At 43.7% G+C, this 22518-nt stretch overlaps 1 protein-coding gene across 1 annotated transcript in view; it reads left to right on the top strand.

Annotated features, from left to right (window-relative positions):
- The window catches only part of DIAPH3 (diaphanous related formin 3), a 531747-nt gene that overhangs the window by 8106 nt on the left and 501123 nt on the right, over positions 1 to 22518 (top strand). The window contains exon 2 of the mRNA XM_077806852.1: positions 15226 to 15258. Within this exon, the coding sequence (XP_077662978.1) occupies positions 15226 to 15258 (33 nt within the window). The remainder of the gene's footprint in view (positions 1 to 15225; positions 15259 to 22518) is intronic.

Raw genomic sequence — 22518 nt, 5'->3', positions numbered from 1 at the left:
CCCATTGTTCCATGGGCATCCTACTAGATTTCTGGCTGCTTTTCAACTCGAGTGCGAAGTGGGGGGTGTGTGCATGCGCGCGGGGGGAGACACAGCTCACTACCCGTCCACACTCGCAAGGCACGTAGAGCGCTCTGACTCCGCAGCTACAGCACTGCTGGTACTCCACTGTGGTGAGTGGAATAACGTTTGCTGTGCCTCCGCTGGAGCGCTGTGGTGCCAGTAGGGACAAGGTGTTTCATTGCTGCGCTCTGATCAGCCTCCAGAAACATGCCATAATCCGCTTAAGTCAAGTGGCCACTCTTCTCATTGTTTTGAACTTGCTGTAGGAATACGGATATGCTCTTTGAAGGCTCAGTTTCTGACAGCTGGCATGCTTATCTGCTCCGAGACAAAGCAACCATTACTGTGGAATGCTGTGTGAGTGAGAGAGGGTCTGCTGCTGTCTGAACTTACAAGACAGCATGCTGACATGCTTTCAGCCCCCTGAACCCACTCTCTCCCTCCACATACACACAACACACTCCACCCCCCCCGCCATTTGAAAAGCACATTGCAGCCACTTGCATGCTGGGATAGCTACCAGAATGCACTGCTCTCTGTGGCTGTTGCAAGAGCTGTTAATGTGGCCACGCCAGTGCACTTGTAGCTGTCAGTGTGGACAGATTGCAGCACTTTCCCTACTGTGCTCTATGAAGGTGGGTTTAACGCAAAGCACTCCACATCTGCAAGTGTGGCCATGCCCTTAGACAAACTGTGTGTGGTGGGGGAGTGTGTTGGCATGCTGTCTCTAAGTTCACAGCGGTGGGAAGTAACCAGTCCTGAGGCAGGGAGAGAGTGACACCTCCCTCCACATCAGCCACTGCCTCCCTCCCTGGCTCTATACAGTATAGCAGTTCTTCCCCCCCCCCCCCCCCCCCCAGCAGCAGCCATCTGATTGCCTCTGTGTTCCTATTGCCTGGGGAGAGCAGGATTCTGAGTTAGTGATTTCCTGTTTGGCATGCTCAGCTGTCAGAACTTCCCAGAGCTTCGAAATGGGAGGAGGGCATGCCTGCGTAGCTGTATACAATGCAGCCGAGTTCAAAACAGTGAGCAGAGTGGGCTACTGGGGGAAGCCAGTTATGGTGACGTAACAAATGGCAGTGTCTACGCTGCTGCTTTGTCGCTTTAAGTTTGTCGTAGGAAGCTCTATGCCACTTGTCGAGGTGGTTTTATTTTGCCAACAAAATAGAGTTTTGATGACGAAAGTAGCATTGTAATGTGTACACCTCCACTACTTTGTTGGCAAAAGCTGCCTTTTACTGACAAAACTAGTGTAGACACGGCCTCAGAGTTGAGAGGTACATTCATGTGGATTCACCTTCCACTCTGAAATTGTGTATGTGGGGAAACTGAGCTTTGCTGCTGCCGTGTGACTCTGCAACTGGCTTATTGCTGCTGATGTTTAAACAGTTTTTAATTGCTGCTTGCTGGCACTGAAGCCTGGCCTACACCTAAGATATAGGCTGACCTGTTGCTCAGGGCTGTGAAAAGTTGTGTACTCTGAGCACTGTAGGTAGGTTGACCTAGCCCCTGGTGTAGATGTAGGTAGGTGAACAGAAGGATTCTTCTGTTGACCTGGTTGCTGTCTCTTAGAGAGGTAGATAATCTAGCTTGACTGGGGGTTGTGGGGGGGGGGAATCCTTCTGTGGCTGTAGGAAATGTCCCCACTAGAGTGTGATGGTAGCTTGGCTGTCGTGCTGTAGCTGTGCCACTGTAGCGTAGACATGCCCGGAGTCTTTTCACATATAAACTTTAACCTTCAAAAGGAAATATCTGTTTCTAACTGAAATCAATGGGACCACTTCCACTCACTTCAGTGGAAGTTGGATTGATTTCAGAGTGCACTTTTGACCAGTCTTCAGCAATTGTCAGTCTGCAGTGTTCATGTGAATTATGAATAATTTCTCATTTGCGCCAACTTTTTTGCTGGAAAAAGCGGAATGACACTTTAATGTTCAGAATGTCTGGAAATTTATGAAGCAATCTTACAGATGAGACTAAATGGCCTCTTTATTTGGATCCAAATGATTTTTTTCTTATTTCTTCGCGATGTAAATATCTCTAATTATGAAGCAACTCAATTAGTGTTGGAGATACTGCAGTGTAAAATCTTGAATCTAAATTAATCTATTTTATAGGAATGATTACTGAACAGATGTTACCTAGAACACCTCATTACAGTTTTGTGGAATTCCATAATTCTTCATGTTATCATTGTTGGCTTGAATTAATACTCTGGTTTATGACATGAAATTTTGTCACTGCATTTTAATGTCTTTCTACACATTCTTTATGAATTTAATTCAAAATTGCCTTTTTATATCTAATTCAAATGAACACACTTGTGTAGTCCTGGAGACTGTTACTACATAGTAACAATCATGTCAGTGTAACTCAACCTTTAATCACTTCTTCCAGACTGCCTTCCAAATAAATGCCTTCGGACAGGGTGGTGTATGTTTCCATTTCAAAACCCTACATTAACTACATGTTAAGGCTGCAAATTAGAAATCAAAGGTAGAAAATGTTGTCAGACTAACAATCATGTTTTTAAAGTACTGTTTCATAAAGTGCTGTAAAAAAGAACATATTGTTGCTCATCAGATCTACCCACTTTAATTGTAGATTATTGCTATCTTTTTTTTTTTAAGGTCAGAAGGGATTGGCTCATAATCTAGTCTGACCCTGTGCATACTACAGACTATAGGACTTCACTGTATTAATTCCTGTTTCAAGTCCTGGTGAGGAGCCTTGTCAATGGCTTTCTGAAAATCTAAGTACACTATATCCACTGGATCCCCCTTGTCCATGTGCTTGTTGATTGCCTCAAAGAATTTTTGTAGATTGATGAGGCATGATTTCCCTTTACAAAACCATGTTGACTCTTCCATGTTCATCTATGTTCTTTACTGTTCTTTACTACAGTTGCAACCAGTTTACGTGGTACTGAAGTCAGGCTTCTCAGCCTGTAATTGTCAAGATACCCTCTGCAGCCTTTTTAAAAATTTGGTGTCATAGTAGCTATCCTCCAGTCATCTGATATAGAAGCTGATTTAAGTGATAGGTTACATACCACAGTTCTTCAATTTCACATTTGAGTTCCTTCAGGACTGTTGGGTGAATACCATCTAGTCCTGGTGACTTATTACTGTTTAGATATCAGTTTGTTCCAAAACCTCCTCTAATGATAGCTCAATCTGGGACAGTTCTTCAGATTTGTTACCTAAAAAGAATGGTTTATGTTTGGGAATTTCACTCACATCCTCAGCCGTGAAGATCGATGCAAAGAATTGGTTTAGTTTTTCGCATGGCCTTATCTTCCTTGAGTGCTCCTTTAACATCTTGATTGTCCAGTGGCCTCACTGGTTATTTAGCAGGCTTCCTGCCTCTGATGTATTTGCAAAAGTTTTTTGCTGCTGTTGTTCAAATTCTTTTTTGGCCTTCCTTAATCATATTTTTATATTTCTCTTGCCAGAGTTTATGCTCCTTTCTATTTTCCTCTCTAGGATTTAACTTCCACTTTTTAAAGGATGCCTTTTCGCCTCTAACTGCGAAAAGGCCTCTGACTGCTTTTTATTTTGTTGATTAACCACGGTGGCACTTTTTTGGTTCTCTTACTATGTTTTTTAATTTGGGGTGTACATTTAGATTGAGCCTTTATTCTGGTGTCTTTAAAAAGTTTCCATGCAGCTTGCAGGGATTTCACTTTTGGCACAGTACCTTCTTAATTTCTGTTTTAACCAATTTCCTCATTTTTGTGTAGTTCCCCTTTCTAAAATTAAATGTTACTGTGGTGGGATGCTTTGGTGTCGCCCCTTCCCCCACCAGGGATGTTAAATTTTACTATGTTATGGTCACTATTACCAAGCAGTTCAGCTATATTCACTTCTTAGACCAGATCCTGTGCTACACTTACGACTAAATCAATAAATGCCTCTCCTCTTATGGGTTCCGGCACTAGGTGCTCCAAGAAGCAATCATTTAATGTGTCAAGAAATTTTGTCTCTGTATCCCATCCTGAGGTGAGATGTACCCAGTCAATATCAGGACAGTTGAAATCCCCCATTATTATTGAGCTTTTTATTTTTATAGCTTCTCTAATCTCCCTGAGCATTTCACAGTCACTCTCACCATTGTGGTCAGTACCACTATATCCTTATTTTTCAAGCATGGAATTATCCATAGAGATTCCATTGCACAGCTGGGTTCATTCAAGATTCTTTTACTACATTTGACTGTATGCTTTCTTTCACATAGAGTGCCACTCACCCACCAGCACAACCTAGTCTTTCCTTCCGATATATTTTGTACCCTGGTATTGCCATATTCCATTGATTATCCTCATTCTACCAAGTTTGTGTCATGCCTTTTATATCAATATCTTCATTTAGGATGAGGCACTCTAGTTGACTCATCTTATTTAGACTTTTAGCATTTGTATATAAGCACTTAAAAAAATTCACTTTTTAGCTGTCTGCCATTATGTAATGTAATTGAATGGGAATTTTTTTCTTTGACTGTTTTTCTTCAGATCCTAACCAAATTTTATTGTTTTCCATCCTCTCCTCCTTAATAGGGTATAGAGAATCTCCATTAATAGACCCTCCCCTATGGGATGTGTCAAGGTTCCTCCCCCATTCTGAACTTTAGGGTACAGATGTGGGGACCTGCATGAAAAACCTCCTAAGCTTATCTTTACCAGCTTAGGTCAAAACTTCCCCAAGGTACACAATATTCCCCCCGTTGTCCTTGGACTGGCCGCTACCATCACCAAACTAATACTGGTTACTGGGGAAGAGCTGTTTGGACGCGTCTTTCCCCCCAAAATACTTCCCAAAACCCTGCACCCCACTTCCTGGACAAGGTTTGGTAAAAAGCCTCACCAATTTGGTGACTACAGACCCAGACCCTTGGATCTTAAGAACAATGAATAATCCTCCCAACACTTGCACCCCCCCTTTCCTGGGAAAAGTTGGATAAAAAGCCTCACCAATTTGCATAGGTGACCACAGACCCAAACCCTTGGATCTGAGAACAATGAAAAAGCATTCAGTTTCTTACAAGAAGACTTTTAATAAAAAATAGAAGTAAATAGAAGTAAAGAAATCCCCCCTGTAAAATCAGGATGGTAGATATCTTACAGGGTAATTAGATTAAAAAACATAGAGAACCCCTCTAGGCAAAACCTTAAGTTACAAAAAAGATACACAGACAGAAATAGTTATTCTATTCAGCACAATTCTTTTCTCAGCCATTTAAAGAAATCATAATCTAACACATACCTAGCTAGATTACTTACTAAAAGTTCTAAGACTCCATTCCTGGTCTATCCCCGGCCAAGACCCAGCATAAGACAGACCCAGACCCTTTGTTTCTCTCCCTCCTCCCAGCTTTTGAAAGTATCTTGTCTCCTCATTGGTCATTTTGGTCAGGTGCCAGCGAGGTTACCTTTAGCTTCTTAACCCTTTACAGGTGAGAGGAGCTTTCCCCTGGCCAGGAGGGATTTCAAAGGGGTTTACCCTTCCCTTTATATTTATGACAGGATGTCTCTGTTGACCTGAATTTATGGGCTAGTTTATTATGGGTCGCCAATGATCTGACCAGAAGATATTTAGGTTCTTGTCCCAATTCAGGCTACAGGGTTAGAAAACTCAAGAGTTCAACGTTGTGAGATGACCCTTGGGTTGTGTGGTAAGGACAATCCTCAGATGGTAAGCCTGAGAAGGAGCCAGAATTTACCAATGTACATTGTAATACATCACAATAGCAAGCTTGCAAACTGGCTTTATGGGCTACATTGTCCGAACCACTTGCTCCTCCGCACCTGTCGGCTTTTCCCCAGCTGTTAGTTTAAAAACTGCTTGATGACCTTTTTAATTTTATGTGCCAGGAATCCAGTTCTGTTTTGGTTTAGGTGGAGCCAATCCTTCCTGTATAGGCTCCCCCTTTTCCCAAAGGTTCCCCAGCTCTTAATAAATCTAAACCCTTCCTCCCTACACCATTGTCTTATCAACATGTTGAGACCCTGCAGTTCTGCCTGTCTAACTGGCCCTGTGTGTGGAACTAGAAGCATTTCAGAGAATGCTACCATGGAGGTTCTGGACTTCAATCTCTTACCTAGCAGTCTAAATTTGGCTTCCAGGGCCTCTCTCCTGGTCTCTCCTTGTGTGCTCTTGTGTATCTCATCAATTTTCTATATGAATTAGGAGCTGTCAGCTTCCCTTGTTAAAAATGAATATGTAACAAGTGGGAAACATTTCTATAGTTTTCAGAGTAGCAGCTGTGTTAGTCTGTATCCGCAAAAAGAAAAGGAGGACTTGTGGCACCTTAGAGACTAACCAATTTATTTGAGCACAAACTTTTGTGAGCTACAGCTCACTTCATTGGATGCATTCTATAGTTACGTTCACTTCACCTCTAAGGTAGTTGTGTTTAATCAGTGTGTCCCTCTTTCTTGATTGGGAGAGTTTGGGTGTTTGGGCACCTAGTAAAGTATTCTTAAAGAATTCCCAGTGATCAATCACATTTTTCTTAAATTGTTTCTCCCAGCTGAATTGGCTCATAATTGTTTTCAGCTTTATGAAATTGGCCCTTTTAAAGCACCAAATATATACTAATTCCTGGTTTGGACTTTATTTTGTGGGCAGATAACAAATGTAGCAAGTCATGATCGCTTGCACCTAAAGCAAACACTAATTTTTAGTACTGTGATTAAAGAGGAATTCATTTGTTTAGAGTGAGCTCTACTATAGAAATTCCCAATTTTGGACACAACACTTCTTGACTTAAATGGTCATGTATGATTTTTAGCAGTTCCAAGGATATCACGTGCTACCAGTACACAGTCGCCTAGCAAACTGAAGTCCCTAATGTTCACCCAGCTTTTTTCCTACACCTTAGCTCTGTGCTTTAGGAGCTGGTTGTCTTGTTCTCTCGGGTGATTTAGTGGTCTGTAGAACACCTAGCTAGTGCCCCATCTTGTGCTTTAGCATGTTTTTCCTGAGTTGTCAGTGACTTGGAATGAGTAATGCTAATTTTGACCGAATGCCACTGTCCTGCTTTTGTCCACTTGGTGTTTCCTAAGTAGGTCATAGCCAGTAATTTTTAAACTTCACTCATGCACATCTTTGTACCAGCTTTCAGAATACCAACTAGGTTGAATTTATGCTCATAAATCAGCAGTTCCAGTTCCTCTTGTTTATTGCTCCAGCTCCTAGCCTTGGTGTATAGGTAACTAAAGAATTTCTTCTCCTCACATCCCGTGGTGCCTTGACTATTTTATTCTTAACATCTTGATTTTTTGTGTGTTAAATGAGTGCTCATTTGTTTCCACTTTTTACCCTCCCCTTTTGTTGGTAGTTCAATGCCTTCCTGTCTAGTTTAGCTAGCCTGATTGGCTCCCCTTCTGATGAGGTGGAGGTCAGCTAAATTGTACATCTCCCTCTCCCCAAAGAATATGGAATAATCTTTTACAAAAACATAGCCCTCTACTTCACATTTCCTACCTAGCTAGTGATTTACTTCCAGAATTTTTCGCTTGTGGGACAAGAAGGATCTCAGAAAAGGTAACTTGACTGTTCCTCTTCTTCAGCTTCTTCAAAGCTCTTTGAAGCAGTCTATAAATCTGAAGTGTCATTAGGGTTAATATAGCCACTACCAATGGATTCTTGCATGCTAACTTGAGAAGCCTAACCAATCTTAGTCACATCTTGTGTCTTGTATGCAGGAGGACAGCATGTTGTCATGCTATCAATCTGTCCCTTGTGGAAATCACCCCCCTTCCCACTTCTTTCTAGCACAGAATCTCTCACAAAAATAGTTTGTGTTCCTCAAATGGCTCGAAATCTCGGTAGGAATGCTTGATTGACTCGTGGGTTGGGATGAGCAGTCATTCTCCAGCGTGAGCCCTGTACAGCTGTCTTTTCTGTTCATTATCCATAGTTGAGAACCTAATAATGATTGGATAATTCTAGCTGTGTGGAATTGGTCCTGGTCTTCTCTGATAGTCACAACCTACCTATCCTCATCGGCTTCCAACTGTGTAGAATGTTGCCTGGTCCTCTTCTTGCCGGTGGTTACAAGCTACTAAGGCTACTCTCTAGTTTCCACTTTTTTTTTTTTTAAATTCCTTGGTAATTCAGAGACGTGATTTTTCTTGGTTCTGGTGCAGTGATGCTTTGTGAAACTCTCCAAATGCTCTTCGCTCCCTGATGCTCCAGAGCATAAGTATTTGTTCTTCCAAACCACAAGTCTTTTCTTTCTTTTCTTTCATTGCACTTCATCCAGAGAAAGTTCTTTTTGGCTTCAGGCAAGGAAGCAAACAGGTCACGACCGTTATTATATTTGCTTTACCTTCTTTTGAGAGAAGGAATTGGCAGAATGGTGGTGCAGAATGGTGGCACATATTGTAACCCACCTCCTCAACTGAAATGTGTCGTAATTGTTGTGGTACACCTGTCTTGTAGAAATCTAGCTGCAGACCCTGTATAGCAGGAGCTCAGAAGCAAGTCCTGCATGGGCTCTGAGCAATAGGCTCTACCATACCATAGCGGGATCTGAGTAAGTAGCAGGACTGTCTTACTGGGGTTGCCAGAAATAATGGTGCAAGTATCCTAGGCACAATGAGTTGCAATAGCTAACACAAAGATCAGCACACCATTTTCAAATCCAGTTCCCTACTGCCTGGCTTGCCCTCTAGCGTTCTGCTCACTTTCAGCCTATCTTTCTTCTGAGTCTGGTCTGCACTCCTACCACAAACTCAAGATATTACTTCCTTTTCCTGTACTTCAGGCGTTATGAATCTTTTTACTGGCTGGTATTTGAACTGAGTAACATTGCTCTCCACCTTCTGGATCCATTTTCTCTAGCTCAGCTGATGTGGTCTGAGGGAGATGCCCCACATGCCAATATATTGTGATAAACCTGCTGGCTCTGTAGTGGATATAGCATAATAGCTTCAACTGTTGAAGATGGAATAAAATGCAATCACAAGACTTTAAACTGTCTTAGGATTTAGGGGCAGAGCTAAGGTATCCTTAACAGCCTTAACTTTGTATTTGCAGCTTTAACTTAAATGACCTAGATTATTAATATAAAAGTTATGGCTTTAAACTATTGCATGTTGAATTTTTCATTTACTGATATATGAACTTAACTCTTTAATCCAGTTTTTGGCCTGGGTACTTCCATATTTTTTTTTGAGGTATGTAAGATTTACTTTTATGTCTATTACTATTTTTCTAACAATGAAATACAGTAATACTTTTGTCCAAATGAGAAATATAAGCCAGTGTGGCTCTGATCCCCAGAGGTATTTAGGTCTGACTCCCTTTGGGAGTTAGCCTAAATAGCTCTAATGCTCTTGGGCTTCTTAACAGCTCTACAGGTTATTTGGGTACTTACCCTCTCAATCTTTTGATAACAATTAAGGTGGAGGTTGGGCCTGAAGTGGCCGAAACAGGACCTAAAATATCAGAGGCTTCTGGGTTGCTCAAATGGTTATCAGTAAAGGCACTTCACGTCCTTCAGTGTCAGAGATGACATCTCATTGACTGGTTCATGAGATTGCTTAGGCTTGTGACTAGCCACCTTATTTTTCAGTCAATTCCTATTGTTTGGGCTGGCATGAACTCCTTGGACATTGAGAATTTACTGTGGTAATAGCACTCTGCAGGCAAGAGAGCATATATGGGATCCCATGTCTTCTCTTGGCAAACTATCTTCATTAAGAAACCACAATCCTTGCTTATCTCTGGGGTCTTGAGGCTAATGTTGAGTCGAAGACAAACTTTCTGATCTCTTCCTGGAGATTCGCTCATTTCCATGTGACAAGGAAAAGAGAAGCGTTTCTGTTAAGAGAAATGGCAAACTTGGAACTTGACTTTGTCTTCTAAGTCAACATCAATGTTGGGTCTAGAACTGCATGTCTCTGGGTTACCAGGATTTCTGCAAAGATCTGATTTCCAGGGACCAAATCTGTTCCCTGACCCTGAAAATTTCATGTCTTGGGTCTGGCTACCAATGGATAATCTGGAATTGACCCAACCAAGAAGGTTTGTTTTGAGTTAGTCTGAGAACAGGTCAGACAAACAACTCTGGCTCCTGGAAAATGAGTCATCTTAGACTTCTTAATTTTTTAGGCATATCGTTTGCACATTCAGAAAAATGGATGCCCCTCGCAACAATCTTGACTTGAATGGTCTCCAAATCCTGACTTGCAGACTTGTGTATCTAGCTACAACCACTACATTCCCAGGTCAGCGAAACTGAAACCCAGCTGTAAAACTCAGTGTTCAGGAGAAATTCACAATCTGCGACTATGGTAAGCAGTCTGTCTATGCTTCTCTTCCCCTAATTTGGAAGACTTAAAAGACAGTGAGCAGCTATCCTCTGTTTAATTTATCCAGAAGTAGCTGTGAAGGATCTACTGAAGGTGTGAAAAGGTCAAAGGTGTTCTTCCCCACAAGATGACTCATACTTGATTCCTTTCTCCCCTCCCCCTTAATGTTGGGGGCTTGCTTGCAAAAAGCTGATGGCTCTTTAAAATGTAGTTTCTGACATCTTGAATACTTTTGTATTTTAAGTAGTATAAGAATTTGGTGTATTTTCACTTTTTTTTGTTTAAGTGCCGAGCCTGAAAATTGTTGGTCTTAGGCCTCTCTAGGCTGGGTGAGCAAAGTGTCTGTTAGCTTCCTTAATATCTAGCTCTCTGAAAAGTTAAGTATCTGCAGTCTTCACTAAAGTCTACAGTTCTGCTGGTGAACATTAATCTGTTTGTCAAACTCTTTTATTCAAGATATTTTATTTATTCTTTTGTCCAATCCCTTTAAACATTCCCTAATGGGAAGTTGTTTCTGGTAGCCATTATTAAGGTTAAATTTTTGTCATGGATATTTTTAGTAGAAGTCACGGAAAGGTCATGTGCAATAAACACATTCGCAGAAGCCTGTGATCTGTCCCTGACTTTTACTAAAAATATCCGTGAAATCCGCTGGCGGGCAGGGACGGTTTGTTTACCTGCAGCGTGCTCAGGTTCAGTTGATTACAGCTCCCACTGGCCGCGGTTCACCGATGTGGGCTGTGGGAAGTGGCGGCCAGCACTTCCCTCGGCCCACTCCGCTTCCCGCAGCCACCATTGGCCTGGAACAGCGAACCGTGGCCAGTGGAGCTGCGATTGGTGGAACCTGCGGATGCTGCAGGTAAACAAACCGTCCTGGCCCGCAGCGGATTTCCCTGATGGGCTGCATCCCAAAGGTTGCCAATCCCTGATGTAAGCTGTACTAACACTGAGCATGCGGGAGGCTATACCTTCTTTCAGTATGCATCCTTGTGTGTACACAGTGGCAACTCTCTACATACTAAGCATGTGGCATCAGTTGGTCCTTTGCGTTGCTACTGAGCAGTGTGCATTTTGGAATTTTTTTTTGCTCTGTATTGTGGATGCAAAGCGGACGCCAGGTGGGTTCAATTTTTTAAAAAATTCCGTGTTTGCACTGTTTCCACCCCAATGTTTCCTCGTGCCACTTTCAAATAGCAGCTTGCCAACATGGATCCAACAATGCTCCGCACCACTATGTTGGCAACCGTGAATATGCAGAGTCTGCTTGGGCTGTATTTCAGTGCTCAAAATGAGAGAAAATTGGTTTTGGATTTTGCCTGACGCACCACCAACCAGATGATATACTATCAGCTGCAGTTTCTCCAACAGCTTCAATAGTGGTGGAGGAAGCAGTAGAAGGACAAGGGAAAAGAGGCAGAGGCATAGCAACTGATACTAGTGACACAGTTCCTGGAGCAATTCCAGATTATGCAGCACTGTTTCTGGGCTTGGTAAACTAGCACTGATTGGTGGAAAAGGATCATTTAGCAGACTTGACCAGTAGTGGAGAGAGAATTTCAGGATGGGGAAGGCAACCCTTCTTGAGAACTAGCCTGCAGCAGCCTACCAACATGTGGTGCCCCATTTCAATGGATAAGTGAGTTGCCATTGCTGTTTGGAAGCTCGCCACCATCAAATGCTACGGGTCTGTAGCCAACCGATTTGGTGAGGTCGACTTTTGGGGCCATGATTGTGCAGGTTTGTGAAGGCATGGTAAAAGTACTCATGCATTGGGATATAAAGGTTGGTAATGTTTAGGATGATATTGGTGACTTCTCAGGCATGGAGTTCCCATACGGCACTGGGACAAATGAAGGGACCCCCTATGTACCTAATCTCCTCCCTTCCCTGCCTCCTGTTCTAGTCTCACAATTTATAAACAAGGGGTAGTTCTCCATGATGCTCTGAGGGTGGGCTGGCTGACCACGTGGCAGGTTTACGAACATAAATGAAGGATAGTCTGGAAGAATCCATGTTAGGAGTCTGCTAGGATCAGCACTTGGTTCTGTTTACTTTAATGGATAAAAGACGGTTTGCTTCCAGGATCATTATGGACAAGAATGGTGTGGACATTGCTCTGGTTATTTGGGAGACCAAGCTTAGTCTCTGCTTTCCTGGATAATGAAGCTGTTCACAGGCTGCTTGGACAGAAGAAAGGAACTGTTGACTGTCATTCTGCAACGGCTAAGGCAGTAGTAGTTAGATTGTGTGAGTGTGGCCGCTTTGCAAGGAAGGCGGAACTGTCTGTGGAATAGGTTAGAGTCTACAGGGGAAAAAAATGTGCCCAAGATTAGAGCTGCATGCTGCCTTTTGCACAAGATTTGTAAGAATAAGGGAAAAAGCTTTAATGATGAGAGGTGGAGAAACTTGGGCAGAGGTGCAGAAACTTGCTCAGCAGTTCAAGCAGTTAGCTAGGCTCCAGTAGAAAATGGAAACTGTCAGGGCAATATTGTCAGGTATGTCTAAAGCTCTTACTTCTGAATATCAGACCTTATTGTACCCAGTTGTCCTCATTTCATCCTCAATATTTGCTATCATCCCACTGTAAGTTTACTTAGAGATTTTCATAAATGTTGATCATTGGCCTAACTTCTCTCCCATTGAAGTCCCGTGATAGAACTTTTGTTGATTTCAGTGAAGGCAGAGTAAGGACAATGCTGAACACTTAATATTTTTCCCATAAATATTCCTTCTGTTACACCCCTGCATTTAGGTCATTGCTTGGTTAGACCCCTTGTGTGTTTGGTGGCAGCCGTATTATGGGGTAACATTTTATTTTCTCAGCTGTTAAATGTTGTCACATCTTTGGGAGGGTGTCTGTACTAGTGTTTTCCCAACTGCCCTAAAGGACAAGAGACCTCAGCAAGTAGACATGATATATTAAGCAGCTAACACCTTTCCTTTCAAATTGAGAATTTCTCAACTATGGTTTAGAATAGGGCTGTCAAAGATGAAAAAAATCACAATTGTGAGATTAAAAAAGTGAGAGTTACAGTTTAGTGGCACTTAAAAGAATGCCAAATTAAATTATAAATATTTTTGGATGCTTTTCTGCATTTTCAAATATACTGATTTCAGTTATAACACAGAATACAAAGTATACAGTGATCACTTTATTTGACAAATATTTTCACAGTAAAAAATAAACAAATATTATTTTTCAATTCACCTTATACAAGTACTGTAGTGCTGTCTCTTTATTGTGTAAAACTTGGTTTCAGAGTAACAGCCGTGTTAGTCTGTATTCGCAAAAAGAAATGGAGTACTTGTGGCACCTTAGAGACTAACCAATTTATTAGAGCATGAGCTTTCGTGAGCTACAGCTCACTTCATCAGATGCATACTGTGGAAACTGCAGCAGACTTTATATATACACAGAGAATATGAAACAATACCTCCTCCCACCCCACTGTCCTGCTGGTAATAGCTTATCTAAAGTAATCGTCAGGTTAGGCCATTTCCAGCACAAATCCAGGTTCTCTCACCCTCCACCCCCCCACACAAATTCACTCTCCTGCTGGTGATAGCCCATCCAAAGTGACAACTCGTAAAGAGTTGTCACTTTGGATGGGCTATCACCAGCAGGAGAGTGAATTTGTGTGGGGGGGTGGAGGGTGAGAGAACCTGGATTTGTGCTGGAAATGGCCTAATCTGACGATTACTTTAGATAAGCTATTACCAGCAGGACAGTGGGGTGGGAGGAGGTATTGTTTCATATTCTCTGTGTATATATAAAGTCTGCTGCAGTTTCCACAGTATGCATCTGATGAAGTGAGCTGTAGCTCACGAAAGCTCATGCTCTAATAAATTGGTTAGTCTCTAAGGTGCCACAAGTACTCCATTTCTTTTTGTGGAAAACTTGAGTCTCCAAGTCGAAGCATGAAGAGGCATATGAATATTTAGCACACCTAGCTCGTAAATACCTTGCAACAATGGCTACAACAGTGTCATGTGAATGCCTGTTCTCACTTTCAGATGACATTATAAATAAGAGCCGAGCAGCATTATTTCCTATAAATATAAACAAGTTTGTCTTAGTGATTTGGCTGAAAAAGAAGTAGGACTGAGTGGACTTGTATGAGGTGAACTGAAAAATACTATTTCTTTTGTTTCTTTCTTAGAGTGCAAATATTTGTGTTAAATAATAAAAGTGAGCATTGCACACTTCGTATTCTGTTGTAATTTAAATCAATATATTTGAAAATGTAGAATAACGGCCAAAAATATTTAATTGTTTGACAGTGCAATTTTAAATTGTGATGAATTGTGACTGTTTTTTAAACTAGTTAATTTGTTTTGGGTTAATCGCATGCATTTGCTGCAGTTGACAGCCGTAGTTTAGAACCAAAAGACACTTTTTGTATTGGTTACCCCCCTGCCTGATTTAGTGGGAGGTGTTCTAGGGTTCACTTATCACAGGTCAACAGGTAAAATTTGAATTGTTTTAGGCTGTACTTGCATGGTATTGCCTTATTTTCCATTCAGTCAAGTAAGAATCCAGTAACTATACAATTTTGTTACACATTGGGAAATGTAAATTGTTGTCTCTCGGTGTTACTGCTTACTTACAATTGACAGCAAATCTAAGAAACTCCCCCCGCCCCAAACCCATAGAAGTAGTACTAACTTCTAAGGCAATTTCTTGTGAGTTAGTAATTTCAGATTAGTTTATTAGAATAGCTTTAAGGATTCAATCATATTGAACTTTTGCTGTTTTTGTAGATTTTTAAAATCCTCTTAAAGTAAAATAGCTGTTACAAAGTAAGGTAGTGACATGACTGTTTTTTTTCCCCCTTAATTTACAGCATTTAAATATCAAGACACTGACAGATGATATGGTAAGACTAAGAGTTTTTTGCTTCTCCTGTGCTCGGTGACTAACCCAATATCTTCCACATTAGCTTGACTTCTCTGCTAGGCAGTGTCTGCATTAAAAACAGTTTTTTATGCTGCCAGTTCGAATGAAATGCTAAAATATAACTGATAAAATCTGGCTAAATTGGAAAAATAGGTTACTGGTCTATGATATGTCTGGATCAGTGTTGCCCAAACTTGGGACACCGCTTGTTCAGGGAAAGCCCCTGGCGGGCCGGGCCGCTTTGTTTACCTGCTGCGTCCGCAGGTTTGGCCGATCGTGGCTTCCACTGACCGCGGTTTGCTGTGCCCGGCCAACGGGGGCTGCGGGAAGTGGCCCGGGCCGAGGGATGTGCTGGCCACTGCTTCCTGCCACCGCTTCCCCGTTGGCTGGGCACAGCGAACCGCTGCCAGTGGGAGCCGCAATCGGCCAAACCTGCGGACGCGGCAGGTAAACAAAGCAGTCTGGCTCGCCAGGGGCTTTCCCTGTACAAGCGGCGTCCCAAATTTGGGAAACACTGGTCTAGATGCATCCAGTAAAAATGTCAGTATTGGTCATTCATTTTTGAAATGGTTGTACTTTGTACCAGTTGCTGCTTCATCATAGGGCAACTGGTATAACTGTTTGAGGCAAACCACATAATGAGTGTTGTAATCACGTTTAAGGCATGCAAAAATTGGGTTAATCTGCTGCGGCTGCATGGCTTGCTAAAATAGTGTTTTAATACTAGCTTGTGCTTTTTTTTTTATATAAAACCCCTGTGATGGCATGCTCCACTCACCGCTAAGATGGTGTCCCCTCCTACTAGTTCTGGGGAATAGCTTGCAAGGTTGACACCTGTTCCCGTGGTTGCATGTCATCCCTCCACCTCTCTATGTAGGTCTGCAGCACCTCTCGCTCTGCAAGCTGCTGCTGCCTCTTCATGACTCCTTCCTCTGGCCAGGTCACCAAATGGTTTCACCTGCTGGGATTGGAAAGTGTTTTCCACAAACAAGCTCAGGCAGCCTCCTATTCACTGTCTCGTAGTCCCTCCAGTGGTTGGTTGGGGAACCCAGGCCTGCCCTCTACTCCAGGTTTCGGATCAGGGACCCTCCAGCCTGCAGTCAAGGTCTGTTCCCTCTTAGACCTTAGGGCCTTCCCATGAGTCCTGTCCTACCTCCCTTCTCCCAGGGAGTGACTACAGACTTGCCCAGCAGCCCCTTTCTGCTGCCAATTTCCTGCCTTTATAGCCCAACCCAGCTCATTCCTTCTCAGCTGGGCTCCCTCCCTCAGTCAGGGGATTACTTAGTCACTGGATACCTCTCACCTATGGCCTGTTGGGTTAATTAGCCCTCTTCTTTGTCTTCAGTAACCCTTTCAGGGCAAATGTGTGGTGAACGCCTTTTCCTACCTCCTTCAAAACAGTATACGATATAATTTATGTTCTGAAACTAGCTTAGCCTTTGTCACTTAAACTTGTTGGTTTGTGTGTCTAAATAGAGTCGTAACATGAAATACTTTGTGATGACTTCTCATAGTTATGAGATACTGCAGTTCATTCTCAAACAATGAACATCAGTGTCATCTTTTATGGTTAGAACAGACTTCCTTTTTTAAAAATGAGAACAGTAAGTTTACACATCTTAGACTTCACTTTCTAGTGTAGACATGGTCCATTTTGTGCAAGTTGACATTGAGCCTTGGAATTAAGTAAGTCAATCTTGCATGTGCGCACCACACTTATTGTCTTGGTGAAGTGTGTCCTTGCTAGCAGCGCTTGCATCGATGCACAGAGCAACTAGTTTAATGGGATTTTGGGTAGGGTTTGCAATGCCTTGTGGGACCAAAACGTTGTCGTGGTTAGTAATGAGTTCTGTCTCCTATGATGCACTTTCCTCCCTCCCTTCCCATATCTCTGCAGCAAACTAAACAAGGTTTTATTGCACCTTTTTTTGGAAGCCTGGCTTAGCGGCTCATACATCATAGCCCGAGCAACATGGACCCTGCTCAACTGTGTGCACTTTTGTTAACATTACAAACACCTCATCCCTTAATCTGCAGTATTTCTGAAGCTGAGACAGGAGCTGCCACGTGGAACATTGCAGTGTCACACAAGGAGCCCTGCTGCAAGCCATAGAGCAAAACGGTTTGCAGTTGCTGGTGGCAGTCGCACGTCAGGTGAACACGGTTGAGTGCTGTTTCTGGTCCAGGGAAACAAGCATTGACTGGGATCCCATGGTTGTGCAGCTATGGGATGACTAACAGTGGCTGCAGAATTTTCAAATGTGGAAGACACTTTCCAGGAACTTTTTGTCGCAGAGCTTTCCCCAACCCTGAAGTGCAGCAGTACTAAAACGAGAGTTGCTTTGACGGTGGAGAAGCGAGTGGCAATTGCTCCATGGAAGTTTGCAATGCCAGACTGTTACTGGTCAGTGGGGAATCAATTCAGAGTTGGTAAATGCACTGTGGAACTTGTGATCCAAGTTTTCAGGGGCATTAATCGACTTCTGCTAAGAAGGGTAGTGACTCTGGGAAATGTGCAGGACAGTGGATGGTTTTGCTGCGATGGGATTCCTTAACTGTACTGGGGCAATAGATGGCATGCATATCCCTATTTTGGCACCAGACCACCTGGCCAAAGAGTACATAAGCTGAAAGATACTTTTCAATGGTGTTGCAAGAGCTGGTGGATCATGGGGCGTTTCACCGACATCAGTGTTGGATGGTCAGGAAAGATGTGTGACGTGCGCATCTTCAGAAATGCAGGTCTGTTCAGAAAGCTGAAAGCAGGAACTTTCTTTCCAGACCACAAAAAACTATGGATGTTGAAACCCCAATTGTGATCCTGGGGGACCCAGCCTATCCTTTGCTCCCATGGCTCATGAAGCCATACACCGGCCGACTGGACAGCAGTAAGGAGCGGTTCAACAATAGGAGGAGCAAGTGCAGAATGGTGGTGGAATGTGCCTTTGGATGATTAAAAGGTCGCTGGCGCTGTTGGCTTAGTAGGTTAGACCTCAGAGAAAGCAATATCCCCATAGTTATTGCTGCCTTCTGTGTGCTGTACAATACTTGTGAAACTAAGGGAGAAGTTTTTTCCCCAGGGTGGGGGATTGCGGCCAATTGCTTGGCAGCTGATTTTAAGCAGCCAGACACCAGGGTAATAAGAGCCAGCTGTGCATCTCTGAGGCTTTGAAAACGCATTTCAGCAATGAGTCACAGTAATGTGTGACGCTTATCTGCGTTGTTCCTTCCCAAACCAACCCCCTCCATTCCTTTTTTCCTTGAAAAATCCCCCCCCCCCCGCCCCTAAACAAGCACCATGTGTTGAATAAATAAAGAGCATATTTTTCTTGATCTGTTTTCTTGGCTGCAAGGAGTCTAGCATTGAGTTGCCTTTCTTGAAGCTTAACCAGATGCCCTAACATGTCTGATTGACCCTTCATAATCTGCAGCATCTCATCCTGTGTGGCACAGTCCTGCTCCTGGGATGCTCTCCTGCTGTCCACGGAGAGTTTCTCTTCCCAAGAAACTAATAATATTAGGAGTTCATCCTTGGCTGTCCCAGAGGTGTCGATTATCTCAGTGAACATGTCATCCCGAGTCATCTTTTTCTGCTTTCTAATACTCTCAAAGATTCATCTGAACTAAACAAATTTCTTCTCTGTGGAATGAAAAACATCCTTGTAAGGAACTACAGAGACGCTTCCAGAATTTCTCAGAATATATTTAACAAGCAGTCTTTCCAGCCAGCTTGTCCACCAACTATAATGATGGGGAAATGTTTCTGCAACTTTGCAGAGCAGATGCCAATATAGATATCTGACGCAAGATACTGTAAGCCTGCCAGTTTAGTGGGGAAGCTAAATATGTTCTATCTCAAATTGCTTCCACTCCAACAAATGTCATACGGAAAGTGTACCCTTACAGAATTTTAAGAGACTTCCTCTTTTCTAGTGCTGGCAAACTTAAATTTAAAAATAATAAAAGTTCATGTGGTGGGCCTGGGACTAAAACTGCTCAGAACGTCATTCAGGAATTTTGTCTAGGTTCTTTGTGGTTCCTGGAAAGATAGCAAATGAGGATTGATAGTTCCTTCTATTAAGAAAGCAAGGATCTAAGATACTATATATATTCTATATATCTATTCTATATATTCTAGAAATGGCTGCATTTGATCTTATGCTCCACAGTTCTTCGAGTGCTTGCTCCTGTCGATTCCATTCTAGGTGTGTGCGAGCCCATGTGCACGGTTATCGGAGATTTTTGCCATAGCGGTATCCGTAGTGTTGGCTGTAGCACCCCCTTGAGTGCCACACTCATGTGTTGGTCGGAGTGCCTGGCTGTGCTTCACAAGAGTGTTAGTGGTTATGACAGTCCATTGTTCTGTTTTCTTTGTTAGTTGATAGTTACTTAATTAGGGCTAGTCTACATTGGCAAGGCTAAAGCGCTGCCGTGGCAGCACTTTAATGTGCCTTGTGTGGTCACGGCGCAGCCCTGGGAGAAAGCTCTCCCAGCATTCTAAAAAAATCACCTCCACGAGGGGCGTAGCTACCAGCACTGGGAGCGTGCACTGTCTACACTGGCACTTTACAGCGCTGCAACTTGCTGCGCTCAGGGGTGTGTGTTTTCACACCCCTGAGCGAGAAAGTTGCAGCACTGTAAATTGCCATTGTAGACAAGCCTGTAGGCATTTAAGTTAACTGTTAAAGTAGTAGTTTACTACCGGCTGGGACTTTGCCTCAGAGTGGGTCATGCCCCGTTCCCCAGGCTTTAAGCCATGTTGATCATGCAGCCAGCTAATGCCTATTAATGACCCCCATGAGAGCTGTTTAGAGTGTCTTGGGGACTCCCACAGAAATGATATGTGCAGGATCTGCAAAAACATTTTCCCTCCAACTCAGAAGAAGCAGGATATCTGCCTGAGGGCTCTCCCCATGGAGGCTGCGCTTTGTCCTACCTCAGAGCCTTCTCTATTGGACTCCATGCCCGGCACCTTGGAATCCATCCGGCACCATTCCCCCACGCCGGTGTCTACTAAGCTGTTGAAGTTGGAGGCCCCCCAGCACTCTGACTCCTGGGACAAGCAGAGGGTCCCAGCTCCTAGTAGGGTCATCTGTGCCCGATGTTCTGGTAGCCAAAGAGCAAGTAGGCCGACAAACACTGCAGATGCCAAGCCAGGGGATGGACCCAGCCTCACAAATGAGCGGCCCTCCGTGCCCCCCTCCCCCCAGATAACTTCAAGGAGAACCAGGCCCTGCTCAAAAGGGTGGCTGTCAACCTGAACTTGGAGGTTAAGGAGCTAGCGGAGGAGTCTGATGACCTCTTGAACGTCATACCTTCTTTCACTCCAGCCTGAGTTGTGTTTCCTGTCCACCCACGGGTCCTTAAAATTGCCAAGTCTGTGTGGAAGACCCCCTCTTCCATTCTGCCTACCTCCAAGAAGGCGGAAGAGAAGTACTATGTCCCCGCGAAGTGATTTGAGTACCTGTCACTCACCCTACAATGGGACCCCTGGTCATGTCCGCTGTCAGTGAAAGGGCCAGGCGAGTGGCACACCAAAAAACAGACGCAAAGAGGCTGGACTTTCTGGCAGGAAAATTTATTCGACAGCCAGCCTGCAATTTCAGGTGTCTAACCATCAGGCCCTGGTAGGCAGGTACAATTTCAACCTGTGGGACTCCATCAGCAAGTTCAAGGAGGGCCTTCCACAGGACTGAGTCTAGGAATTCGCTGCCTTGGTGGAAAAGAGCAAACTAGTGGCAAGAGGCACCCTCCAGTCTTCAACAGAGACTTTAGAAAGCCAGATAGTTGCCGTACTGAGTGTGTTTTGAGAATGTGTATGTTCAATTTAGTTACATCCACACTTCTCAGGGAAGTTTTACTCATCACTAATCCACAAATTTAAAGGATTTCCAACAATTGCTGAATAACCTAACAAGGCACATCTTTGAACAACTGGAGAAAGTTTCTTTGCAACTTGCCTCATAAAATAGCTTTTTTTTTTTGTGGCTGTTACATGAACAGTTGAGGTTTAGGCCAGGTTAACTTAACTGAGAATTAGGCACATGTTTTTAACAGTGAGGGGATTAACCACTGGAACAAACTACCAAGGGAAGTGATAGATTCTCCATTTCTTCATGGCTTCAAGTCAAGATTGGATACTGTTCTGGAAGATGCTAAATCTTTTGGCCCCAGTGGCTAGTTCAAAAATTGGGGTCTAGCACATTGTTCTAGTCAGAATAAATAAATAGAGTAAGGTACCTTTATACATTTATACATGCTCTTCACCCACCCTTCCCCCTGCCCTGGGTCCTGCCCCCAGGGAGCACAGGGCTGCTCTATCCCTTAGGGACCCTCCCCAGCTGAGCCACCTCTCTGGCAGGTTCGCTGAAGCCCTTGTAGTCAGGTTGCCTTGCCCTGGTGCACAATGCATCCTTAAGGCTTAACCCCTTCCTGTTCACGCTGTAGCTGGAGGACAGGAGGCAGCTGGGGTATGTCCGTGGCCAGCAGCAGCCTGGAGGTGTTAGCTGCCTTTCAACATTAGGTGGGTAGGAAGGGACAAGCTGCTTCCAGCCACATGGCGTGAGGGTGGGGTTAGGGGAGAAGAGATGAGCTCTGCAAAGACAAGGGCTAGGTCATCCCTTTCCCTCCCCACTCCTCCCCTGTGGCTGGAAGCAGCTCCCATCCCTTCCCTCCCGCACAGTGCTGCTGCTAGCCACACCCTAGTGTGAACACTGGCAGAAATCTGGGCGGGGGCAGGTGCATGTGACCCTGCGTCCTTTCAAACCCCACACCCCTTCCCCCGTTTCACCTCTGGAAGATGCGGTGCCAGCCGTGGCAGGTCCGTGCCAGAGGCCCAGCCAGGCATGGAGAGTCGGTCGGTCGGTCACCCACCCTGTGTGAGAGGTGTACGGGAGTGTGTATGTGTGTGTGTCACCTCTCCCTGTTGTGTGTGGAAGGGTAGTGGTTTGTGTGTGTGTCACCCCTCCCTGTGTGAACCGTTAAGCCTTAAAGGTAAGAAGGTAAATAAAAAGAATCCAACTACGCAATATTTCTTTTTAACAGGGGCTCGGTTTACTTGATGTTAGTTTGAATGTTTGTACTGCATAGTTCTGATTGCCATTGAACTCGCTTCAATAAGAGCAATTTTACCAGACAATAGGGTGTTGTGCTGCAACAGTCTGCCTGCTCTCAAGTGGTTCTCTTTAGCCATGTTTGCGTCTGCCATAAAACCAACTGAGTAAATTCTTTACCTCTCGGA

This window comes from Eretmochelys imbricata, chromosome 1 (assembly GCF_965152235.1).
Source record: "Eretmochelys imbricata isolate rEreImb1 chromosome 1, rEreImb1.hap1, whole genome shotgun sequence".
Classification (NCBI taxonomy): Eukaryota; Metazoa; Chordata; order Testudines; family Cheloniidae; genus Eretmochelys; species Eretmochelys imbricata.
The sequence above is the reverse complement of the archived record's forward strand: the minus strand, read 5'-3'. Positions and strand labels throughout refer to the sequence as shown.